This window comes from Drosophila guanche, unplaced genomic scaffold (genome assembly GCF_900245975.1).
Source record: "Drosophila guanche unplaced genomic scaffold, DGUA_6, whole genome shotgun sequence".
NCBI lineage: Eukaryota > Metazoa > Arthropoda > Insecta > Diptera > Drosophilidae > Drosophila > Drosophila guanche.
Genome location: NW_022995749.1, coordinates 1044025 through 1056304, shown reverse-complemented (window position 1 = coordinate 1056304; position 12280 = coordinate 1044025). Strand labels below are relative to the sequence as shown.

At 45.6% G+C, this 12280-nt stretch overlaps 1 protein-coding gene across 1 annotated transcript; it reads left to right on the top strand.

Moving 5' to 3' along the window:
- The first annotated feature begins 9551 nt into the window (after positions 1 to 9551).
- Positions 9552 to 10789, top strand: LOC117585067 (protein atonal). The gene has a single exon (XM_034274329.1). It carries the CDS (start codon positions 9615 to 9617, stop codon positions 10611 to 10613), a length of 999 nt encoding a protein of 332 aa, XP_034130220.1. The 5' UTR covers positions 9552 to 9614; the 3' UTR covers positions 10614 to 10789.
- Positions 10790 to 12280: the final 1491 nt, after the last annotated feature.

Sequence of the window (12280 nt, the reverse complement as noted above, 5' to 3'; positions counted from 1 at the left end):
GCTTCGATAAAAATATTGCTCCTTTTTAATTGATTGTTTGTAAAATATGGTTGAACAAGAAACGTTTGCAAAAGTATCATTTCAGTACATCGTAAATACACGTGTACGTCGGTGTATTAGCACAACGAGGTGAGTCCACTATCGGCCATGAGCAACAGACATTTCTCAAACTGGTGCCCCAATAAAACTTACTTAATCACAAATGTTTGTATAACCTATTTAGTAGATTAAACTAGCAGATTTTTACCCAACATTGTTACTTCAAAATGGTTATTGCTTTATATATAGTATTAATTCTTTTTTGCAGTCGATATATATATCGTTTGAGCAAAACATTAGTGGTTGCGCAGCCCTACCATTTGTTGACTGCTATCGATGCAGTATCGATTGAAGTTTGGCTAGCAGTTAGAATTCGAAAATCAGCAAACGCCAAATTCGGATCAACAAGGTTACAAGTCATTGAGTGTTTTCGACTGTAATCTAAATAACATGAATACATACTTATGTGCATATGCATTAAGATATATATATGTACACATATTTATATGGCAGGCTTGTCACATACAGAAAAATCATATAAATTATCAACATTTAAATCTTGGTTTCCGTGTCTTTATGTGATCAAATATATTTGGTTATGCTACTGTATGCCTGTGGGTTCAACCTTTGATTGCAAAACTTATGATTGTTATTTAAATGTATTTATCATAATAATATGTCATAATTATTAGCTCAGCCTTGACACTTGCTGTTGCATCACTGCCAGCACCATCTGTCAGGACTTTCACTCGCATTTCTATTTGCTACACCCACGTTGTCTTGTCCTCAAAAAACATGCCCACACACGCTGCGTGTTGTCTTGCTGCTTGTCTTGTATGGATTCCAAATCATCCGAAAAAAGCGTGTGCCAGCTGTCGCCCGACACTGCATTTCCAAAAATATTGATGCAAACCGAGAGAGAAAAAAAAATCGGAAGTAAAAAGCGTTCGCCACTTTTTGCTTGTTGGTGGTGGTGCTGCTGCTGCTGCTGGTGCTGCTCCATCCCCTGGCCATCGGATCGGGTGAGGTGGAGAAGGTGAGGTGTTTAGACCAAGGTCCGCAAGTCGAGCAATTAACCAGCTAACGTGACGAGACAACAACAGGCCATAGCCCATACATACGACGACCTCCATGGCAGACGCGCGTCAGACGAGCCCGGCCCGAGTCCCGACCCAAAAAAAAGGAAAGAAAACTGGAAGAACAAAAAAAGTTTGGTACGCGTGTGGCCAAAAAGTTAATGAAGCGTTTAAAAATTAACTTGTGGTCAAGTGGACAACAAAACAGTTAAGGAGAGTGGATATGAGAGGGGTACAGCAGCAGCGCAGGGCAATGGAAGCGCTGCTCCTACTCCTACTCCTAAATTGATCATCGTGATGGCATTGATCTATTTTCCTCATAAATATGTATTAAATTAGAGAGCTCCTCTTTCATATTTCAATTCTATTGTGGCCCCTAAACCCAAAGGAATAATCAATTCAAGAACGCCTTCTAATCCCCTAGCTCGCTCTAGAATTTCTCATCAGCATGTCCTTTGCCTTGGCTCTTTGTGTGTTTGATTTTTTGTTTGCCCAACCCTCGAAGAGATTGATTATTGTTTATATTTGTGTGCCCCGGCATCCAATCGGTGTACATATATGATTTCTATATGTGAATGCAGTGCAAACAAGCGAAGGATTGTGGTCGAGAGGGCGAGAGCCAAAGCCAAAGCCAACGCCAACGCATCCATTCCCCTTGTGAATTGGGGCAATTAAAGTTGTACCCTCGACGACTCACAACTGAATAGACACGTGATAGAACAGGGTCCAGGGGCCAGAGAAATTATCCTGCTATCCTTTCGTCCGCAGGTCAATTAACCCCTTCTGCCCTGCTCGGATCTGTTCTGGCTGCTGGCTGCTGGCTGCTGCGAGGGCGTTAAGTCAGACACGAGTTTCTGGTCGATTTATCAAATGATTCGTGGAAATTCCTGGAAATCGAAATAGAGCGATTATCATCAGACGCAGATATACAGAGATTCAGAGACCTTTCTCCGTTTTTGGTATTTGTCCTGGCGTCGGCTTATTGGTTTGTAATTATGCTAATTATGTGTTTGATTTGTTCATTCTACTTTTTGGTGGCACATCATTTATCGACTTTCTAGTGGCAGTTTGAGCCTTTGTTCCCACCGAAAGGGAACAAGGAAGGAACCTGTGAAAGAGAAAACATTGCACTACTTACTCGTAATTGCCAAGTACTTGAATTTTTTCACACATTTTGGCCTAGTTCCAATTATCCGGCACACCTTTTCCGGCTGCAAATTGCAAATCCTGCCGAGCCAAGATCATTGATCATTGCGTTAATTTGCTGCGAACACTGCAACTGCAACTGCAACAACTAAGCCAATGGCTACCTGCTCTGGCCAGCTCCTGTGTGGTCATACCAGTCTCAGATTCAAGCGAAACAATTGACACTCTTGCGGTGGAAAATATCAATTTTCATATAATGAAATTGTCACCTTGGCATCGAGCGAAGAGACCTCCCTCCACGATCAAAAAAACTGTCAGCAATTTGATTTTCAAATTAGAAATTTACAACAAAAAAATAATTTCCCACATCTCTCCCTCCCACTGTCCCGTGGTAGCCGTGTTCTAACATGGCCACTTATCAGATCGGCAATTTTTCAATTTCATGAACTGATGTTGAGAAATTACATTACCCAAAAGGCCAGAGGCACATCGATATCAGTTACGATTTACATTTCACTTTTTCCTACACGAAGGCAAAGAAAAACATATCAATTACTAACGATCGAGCCACGTTGACAGTCGACAGTGTTGCTGCTGCTGCTGTGGCTCCTGGTAGCTAAGGCATCCCATCCTTCCTAGAAAGTAATTTCTCACACTGACCATTTGGCATTTGTTTGTATTTCATTTCGATTTCTTTTGTCCCTCGTCTGACCTCAGAGACAGGAGGCAAGTGTTATGTGTGCTACTTGACTTCAGGCCAAGTGCTAGTACCCCGCCAGACAGACAGACACAGAGACAGAAGACAGACACACCAGACAGAGGACGGTTGAGAGGTGCCAAAAGTGCCAATGGCACCTATGGGAAATGGGAATTATAATAAACTGACCTCAACACCAAAAAAAAGCAAACCAAAACCAAAATCCAGATGAACGCTGGAAGAAACAACAGTCCAGTCGAGTCCTTTCCAGACACTCAACGAAATCCTTGAAACCGTTTGAAAGTTTCGCTTTTGTGGCTGGATTCCCTTTGGGTTAAGCGTCGCGGTTGTTACCCTAATTTTGGCTCATCTTCATTCTGGGGTCTGGGCTCTGGTCTCTGGGCTCTGGGGTCTGTCCAGGGCACTGATCATCGGCAGCTTATCTCATCTCTCTCTAGCCGGCGCACGCGTGTCATCCCGGGCAGCAATCAAAGTGATATGAAAATTGGGTTGCATTTGGGTTCAACAGGTTCGCAGTTTTCGATTGCTGATCGTTGCGTTGGATGCTTGTGCCCATTGCCAGTTGCCTCTCTTCCCTCTCTTGCTATTCATTTTTGTTTGCCTAAAGGTTAAACGTGCGAATTTCACCCAGAGGCTGCGGCTGCAGACTCCTGAACCGAACGGACAGGGACAGGGACAGGGACAGGGACACCGTACAGTTTTCGTTTTCGGTGGTAATCGGTCTGACTTCTGACTGAAGATGCACCCGCTCCCGCTCCCGCTCCCTCTCTCGATGATCATCATCAGCAAAAGCAACTCCAACTTTGACTGCGTCTCCATTGCCAGACAGACACCACACCACACCGCTTCTTCGATCAGATCTCTCGCTCGCGTACGGTACGCGAATTTTGTTGTTTAGCCTAATTAAATGTAATTTCTTACTTCCTTTTCAGCCGAAATAATGCATATAAATAGTATCTTTAGTTTACATTTTATATACGATCCGTTCTCATTATTATAAATTTTCGTTTTCTTTCAGCAATCTCTGTGGCTGCTGGTCCTGCTCCTGCTCCTGCTCCTGCTAAGGTCACTTGCATTCTCAGAGGGTGAGTTCAAAGGAATTTGCAGAGCAGCACTCTCTCTCACTCTCTTTGCACCAATCTTAAGTGCAGCAATATAGCAATTGTTGTACTTTATTGCTATCAAAAGACCGAAAACTTGTTAATTGTTTCGCGCTCGAGTGGCCAAGTGAATGGGCATTGGGCTTGCCCATGGGAGTTGGGGCACACTTCAGGGTTCCGGGTAAAACACTTTCCAGACCCAATAAAACCCCAGACATTGTTGTTCATTCATGAAGTGCATTCTAGAGGGATCGTGATCGCTGGATCGCTGCATCTCAGTTTTATAGCGAGAGAGGGGTTCCATTCCAGCAATTGTTGCCAGAGCTGCCTGCCGCCTGCCGCCGCAAATTAGATGCTCAATTACGCTGCTACGAGAATTCCTGTGTAATTTCAATGCCATTCAAGAGTTTCCATAGCCATAGCCCATAGCCCATAGCCCATAGACTAGGGAGTGAGTCACTCGAAAGTGAGTCTTGACCACGTGGTACCGGGCTGAACCCTTCCCCTTTTGCATTCACAATCATTTTTCATTCTAGCCACATCCTTCCGCAAAATGTTCTCACACTTGGTAGACGCTCTATGCTGCGCTCCTTTCTGCTGGTAGACGCCCAAGGATCGCGGCTCGGGATCGGCAACCGAAATCGGAAGTTGAGCAACAGCAGGGAAGGAGCAGCATCTCACTCTCCTTGCTCAATGTTGTTTCAAAATTTTCAAAAATCTTATTAAAAATTGTTGTTATTTCTTGCATGGCCGTGGCCTTTTTTCCGTCTTTTGTGTGTGCGTCTTGCGTGGTTTCATTTTCGTTTTTCGTTCCTTTTTATTTTTTTTATTGCTTTAATCATTTTTATTTTGTGCGGCTTCCGTGCCACCTGTTATGGTTATGGCTAAGACCAAGAGAGAGAAGTCCTTTCGAGAGCCTTTTTGATTTTTCTCAAGTGATTGCGTAGTTTTCATCTGTTTTTCATTGTTCCAACTCCGACGCAGTGTTTCAAATTTGAATTAACGTGGGACCCTAAACCCTAAACCCCTTGTCTCTTCCTTGTCTCACACAATGGCCATCACAATTTGTCGATCGATTATGACTCTCACTTCCGACTCGACTCGGAAACGAAACGAAACGAGGGTGGAACGAACCAATAAGCTCCATTCCATGGCATGAAATTAATTCTTGATTGCAAGATTAATGCCATCATATTAGTCAAATTTTGAATGATCTGAAAAGTCATAGTAGGGGGACGGGCATCGGGACTGGCGCCAGGCAGTTGCCAAAGATCACCTCAGATTGTGAGCGGTTCGAGTGTTGGCAAAACAAGACCCTGGCGCACCGAAACCGATTGCGGCATCAAAGTCAGTTTGCCGTGCGACAAAAATTGCCCAGCCATGCTCCGAGAGAGATCCAAATCTAAACAGATCTGCGCTGAGCCTTGGGCTCTAGATGATAACCATCAGTATGTGCAATCTATAACAAAGTGCCGGGCACAACAGGCGGCTGAATTGGCCCTTGGGCGTGCCCAAACAATGACACAGTGGGCGCTGCAAGGGTCCTGTACCAAAGAGGACCATGGGCATGGGCATGAACGTGTGTATAATCTAGTTTTAATTTTCATGGGAATTAACCCATGCCATCAGCAATTTGCCGCCACTCGTTCGAACAATGTGCAATTTATGCGATATTTGTTTAACAATTTTTCGAACAGGTCCTGTGTCCAGTGTCCTGTGCGAGGGATTGATGGATGACTATGAATGCATCACTCAAAACCCCATCCAATGCAATGTATCCCCCGGTATTTGCTTCCATTTGAAGCCTTCGTATTTGCTTTGATTTCCACTTGACTTTTTATCGCTGCCGTTCGAGCAAATGTACATATGATATTTTTGCATTTTTTTCAATTGCTTCAGCGCCCATAGAAAGCTCCTGCCCCTGGGGCTCATGTGTGGTCAATATTTGCAGAGCCAAGTCAAACAGTTTGGGGCTGAGTCGAGCCAGCGAGTGGGTGGGCTGGCGAACAATGGTCATGAACGTGGACCCAGGCTGTCGCTTGTCGCCCGTTTCGACTTGGGCTCTGGCATTTACATATTTAATTTGCCTTTAATGAATTTTCAATTTGACAATTGCCAAAATGCCGCACACGAATCCCGTTTTGGGGCCACCCACATTGACAGAAAGCGGATCAGGATAAGCCGAAGCTGGAGTGCTGCCGAAGATCTGCACGCCATGCAGCGCCGTTGCATGTCCAAGTGCCAAGTGCAACCCCTTTCGCTTTTGCTTTCTTACTTGTGGGACACAGGACGGAGTGTTAAATGCTAATAAAATAAGTAACATACAAATTTTTCAATTTCAGTCAACAAAAAAAGAGAAAAATAAAAAAAAGGGAACTGGGCCGCAGAAGCAGTTGGAGCTGAAGCTGAATCTGAACACTTTCACGGCCCAGAGCGACTTGCTAATGGGAGTCGTTGACGTGCGCCTACTTTTCTTCTTGGTTGCTTCTTCAGCGCCTACACGTTCCGTTCCGCATGCCAAAGGATCCTCTGGAAAAGGGTAACAAAATGCAGTAGGAATCCATGAGCCATTAAGTTTAGTAAAAACATCAGAGCCAAAAGTATCAACTTAATTGGCAGATATTAATAGAGGAATATTTATGAGCAGAGCCTAAGTGGCAGAGTTATTATTGGATTTTAATGTAAGAATCTGGGTTAGGGCATTTATGCTTCAATATTACATCAGTCGTTGGGCTTCAATTGCTTTTGTCATGCGCTTACTGGAAGCTGCTCCACATCAGCAGCAGCAGCAGCAGCAGCAGCCTTTTGCCATGCACAAGTTGCATTTATGTACATTGACATGAAAGGAACGGCCCGTTATCATGATAATGATGCCAATGATGTGAGGCTGGGAATTGGGCTGCTTCGATTTCGTCTGGCGGTATATGGGTCCTGCACGGCGCATATCAAGCAGCTACGAGGAGGCATCGATAACTGACAGGCACGCAAAGGCGCCCATAAGAAATAAAATAAAAAAAAAACTGTGTAAACTCTTTGTACTTTCTGGCCACCAAACTGGAGCGGAGGGTGACCAGCACGTGTACTGGTGGTTGAGGCAAAGTAAATGTAAATTTCAAATCGATATGCAAGAGTTTAGTCAACTGTCGGATGCCTGGACATCACCTAATGCCGATAAGCATTAAGTTTACAACTAGCCAGAGAGAGAGAGGAGAGAGAGAGAGAGATTCGATCGTACATTGCATGGCATTGCAGGTGTAACCGAGGGCGTCACTTGCACAACTGTCGTGGCCGCAACAGGCTCGTAAATTGCACAGGACATCGGAGGACATTCATGGTTGGTTAGGGGCAACTCGGAGTCATCGATGGCAGGGTAGAACGACAGGTTTACCTGTTCGTCCAATAAATTCAACGTTCATCGCTTGGGTTGCGGTTTGTTGTGTGACATTTTTATCTAATTGACAGCGTTTTTATTGCCTGTGCTGCCTGCTTGTTGCCTGTCGATGTGCAGATAGGATAGCGCTGAACCACCAAAGGAACTCGGCGCTCCTTGGGGCGTGCTACTAGTCGCAAGGGTGGGCGCGGGACTTCAAAGATTTGCGCGGGAGTCAGTCGCAATGCAGCAAATGTAATATGTATTATGGATTGCATTATGATTTCCAGCGAATCATTAAGGATCCGTGGGCGGTTCTTTAGCTGGCATCGAATCGAAGGACCACCATGCGAGTCCTTTTTCGCTGTGTCATTCCCGGGGACTACAACTAAATTCCCTTTTCATCATCATCGAAGGTAGCCAACCGATCGCAGGAGTAAGTATTAATTGCGAGGCGCTAAAATGTTAACCTAACTCCTAGTTTGTGTCGGGCACGCTTATTAGCGATGGGTTTCGAGTCCATCCAAGCGTGTCCTTGACGCTGCTCTAACAAGCTAGCGCCGACGGCGCCTTGACCCTTGTGGCAAGTCCTTGGAACAGGCGTATCAATTGGAAAATTTGCCAAGTTGTAATAAACAAGATTTTTCATTGCGATATTTGCTACGGCCTCGTACGATCTTTAGTTGGCATGCCGAATCGCCTCACGGCGGTAAATTTGTAAAGGTTTATCCCGAGGCAATCGTACCTGCACAGGTAGTTGGGTTAGGTCCTGCCCTCTAGCCGATTTGGATAAGATAATAATACTCATAAGGCTCTCTCGGCTCGCTCTGCCATTTGGTGCTGACAAATCATTGACGATGGTCAATCCAATGGGATTTTTAGCAAATTTTTGGCATCACTTTGCGGTCGGCCCTAATCCTGTTTTGGGGATTGTTTGCCTTTAAGTTCTGTTTGCATTTCCGCCCATTCCTGTTCCGGGTTGGCAAGCGGCAAGCGGCGCCCAAAACCCTATAATCATCTTGTTAGCGGCTTTAGATACAACAATTGATAGCGACTCTCTTTCTATTTCATGGTCGTCATTTTGAAGCAGCATACTATGTACGGACAACAACAACGTCGACTATAATTAATTAAATATATAATTAAAGACGTAGATCCTGTTCATGGGGGAAACAAATTTGATAACGTCGCCACGGAAGGGAGAGAGAGTTTTCACTCACGCGAAAACTTCTGCTGGTCACCGTGCTGGTGGGATCCAAAAAAGATCACAATGTAGTGGGTGTCTGCTGCTGGACATGGAAACGTACGAATAAATGTAGAATTTCCCAAACGATTTGAGCAGCTTCAATGGGCTTTATATGTAAGTGTTATAGAATGACTGTATTAATAAACCAAACAAAGAAATTTGCATCTTAATCTTCAAAAAAAAAAAATAAATATTGTACGATGTAGAATAAATAAATTGTGTTTGAATTGCGCGCGCATTTTGGGTATGGTTTCTTTCTGTCTCTTAAATACTTTCTAAATTTTAGCCGCATTTGAACCAATGAAAACAGAGAAAACATTTGTAGCCAATCAAAATCAAGGAACCGAACAAAGAGCACGTAAAAGAGAATAAAAGAGAACAACATGTCTGCACACGAATAAACTTAATACGCCTGACCACCGGTGCAAATACAGTTGCAGCTTCTCTTTGTACTTGCAGGGCTTTTTGTTGTTGTCAATCTTAAGCTTTTCAGTGCAATGCTTTGCATTTTTTTCTCGATTAAATGTTGCTTTTGCTCTCCTATTTTTCGTGCATTCTCTTGGAAAGACTCTCTGATATATAATTTTGATAAAACCTTATAATTCTGTGTACTCCAGCTATTAATATGTATTGCATTTTAATATGTTTTGTGTACGATTACAGGCACGTGCTGCCCCCAGTCCACAATAAGGTTCTGGCCGGCTTCGGGTCTCGTCTCACGAACGTTGTCGGCAGGCAGGCCGGCAACTCGTTTTTGTTACCTGTCCCTTACCTGCGGCACGGTGGTGGGTTCGTTCGTTCTCAGAGTATAAATACGACCGCCAGGATGTGAGACCAGTCAGAAACTCGTCAGCCAGCATCCGCAGCGAACGGTTCATCATATTTTGTGCACAGAAATTTATCCACATCCACATCAACCATGTCGTCCAGTGAGATTTATCGTTATTACTACAAGACATCCGAGGACTTGCAGGGCTTCAAGACATCAGCCACGGAGCCCTACTTCAATCCAATGGCCGCCTACAGTCCGGGCATGACCCACTACCAGTTCAATGGCAATGCCTTGGCCAACTCCAGCAGCTACTTGGCGGGCAACGGCTTCATCAGCTTTGAGCAGGCCAGCTCCGATGGCTGGATCACTTCGTCGCCGGCCAGTCATCGCTCCGAGAGTCCCGAGTACGTGGATCTCAATACCATCTACAACAATGGCTGCCACATGGGTCAACACCAGGCGCAGCAGTACGGATTGAGCCTGGAGCAGCCACAAGCAGCAGGAGCAGCAGCAGCCACAGCAGCGTCCATTGCAGAAGTACCAATAGCTCCCGTAGCTACAGCAGAGGTCATGGGCTCCTCCAATGTTGGCACTTGCAAGACAGTGCCAGCACCTGCCGCCGTCAAGCCCAAGCGCAGCTACACGAAGAAGAATCAGCAGGCAGCCGCGACAGCAACAGCAACAGCCACAGCCACCTCCGCATCCACCAGCAGTGCCTCCAGCTCCACGACCGCTGCTCCAGCTAATCTCTACGCTGATGACTTCCAGAGCTTTGACTTTGACAACTCCGCTCTGTTCGATGACAGCTTGGAGGATGACGACGAGCTAATGTTGTTCGGCAGCGGCGCTGAGGACTTTGACGGCAACGACGGCTCCTTCGATCTGGCCGATGGCGACAGTGACGATGCCTCTGGTTCGACACCCGGCAAGAAGCGTCGCAACAAGAAAATCTCACCGGTGGTCAAGCGTAAGCGTCGCCTGGCAGCCAATGCCCGGGAGCGTCGTCGCATGCAGAACCTCAACCAGGCCTTCGATCGTCTCCGCCAGTATCTGCCCTGTCTGGGCAACGATCGTCAGTTGTCCAAGCACGAGACTCTGCAAATGGCACAAACCTACATCTCAGCGCTGGGTGATCTGCTCCGCTAAGTGGTCTGACAGCAGGACACCAAAGTTATATTAGTTATCCAGCTTGTTGGAGCATTGCCAAATGTTGTACCTATAATTCCTGTAAATAGCCCCCAAGTAGTAGTAAATTATCGCTTGTTTATTGTTTAGTTAATTAGTTTAAATGGAAGACAATGATTAAGACAAAATAAAACAACTAAAATAAAAAAAAAACAAGTAATACATTTAATTTTTTGTGTACTCAATTTAAGGGAGATTCTGGGAAGGAAAGGGGATAATATTTTACAAGACTTTTATGCTAGTCGATCTCGTAAATCCATATCCCAGTGGTTATACTTTGAGTGCTATTTGTAAGAATATAACTCTACAGCGTAATCCACCATTCGATCAAGTTCGATCTGCTTTTCGACTTTCCAGCATTTGTTTTGCTCCTCTACAGTCTTCATCCTCCTCCACGCTTATCTGCCCGGGGGCATCAATTCTCACACAGTCGCTGGCTATTGAATTAATCTTTATTATATGGGGTAAGGTGATCGATTTGGCGCTTCGCGATCAATTTGTAGACAGTTCGACAAAATTAGGGCCTGCCCAAAACAAATACGCGAACGATCCGTCCCCATGCCATCCGTCCAGGCCGTCAGCGATCCCCAGAACAGTATTGTGCCAAATAATTACACGGCACGGCGCGCCAGAGTGTAGCTGCCAAATTAAGTTAAGTGTTGGGATGATCTCCTTTCAGCAGTCGCAGGAGTCGCAGGAGTCGCAGGTCGCATGCAATGCTGTCCCGAAAATCAAGCGCCGCCACTCACAAATCGTTTAAAGCGAACTCTTCGATCGATGATCGTTGCTGGCGGATAAATCAAGCCAATAGAGGGAGAGGGAACGACTAAGCCAATCCAAGTCTTAAGCCAACCGTCAAGGGGATTCATTCAGCAGAAAGCAGAAACCAGAGCAGCAGCCGATACGACAGCCAGTCAGTCAGTCAGTTAGTCAGTCAATCATTCGGAAGATCCAAAACCAATTTGTTGATAGCGCGACTGCTGACGATCGACTACCTTCCGCTCCCCCAGGATCCTCATATACTATGGGAATTGGAGCGCTTGTAGGCGGCAGACAAGGGTCAGGCCAGTGGGCAAGACAGGGCAGGGGATGGAGTTGGGTATGGGCAGTGACCGGATTTCGTGGGTTGTTTCTGTTTGTTTTATAAAATCATTTTCGGGCGTCGCCCGCAAAGCTTTTGGTTTATTGGGTTTACCGGGGATTTAGGGACTTCGGACCTCATAATCAAAATGAAATTCACATAATTAGTTAGCGGCAGCGGCAACGGCACCGCCATCGACAGGGATTCGGCTTCGTTAAATTGTTAATGACTTAATTTAGTGGTCGCGAGGTGCGGGCGTCTCCCCAGGGTCCACGGCAATTATAACTATTTGTATGCGGATACCCTCGATATCCTGCCGGGATCCCTCGCTGCCTCGCTGCCTCGCTGCCTCGCTGCCTCGATCCCTGCTAAGGCTCGCTCGCCTCTTGTTAGCGACAATTTACGGCGTCGAACGCTTCCGCACAAAGCGTTGCCGTCAATTTGTCAATTACACAAATTGTTTGGGTCCCATGCCCCCGACCAGATCCGACTCGACACACAACAAAAGATGCGACTCGAATTCGAGTCTTCCTGCCGTTCGGAGCTT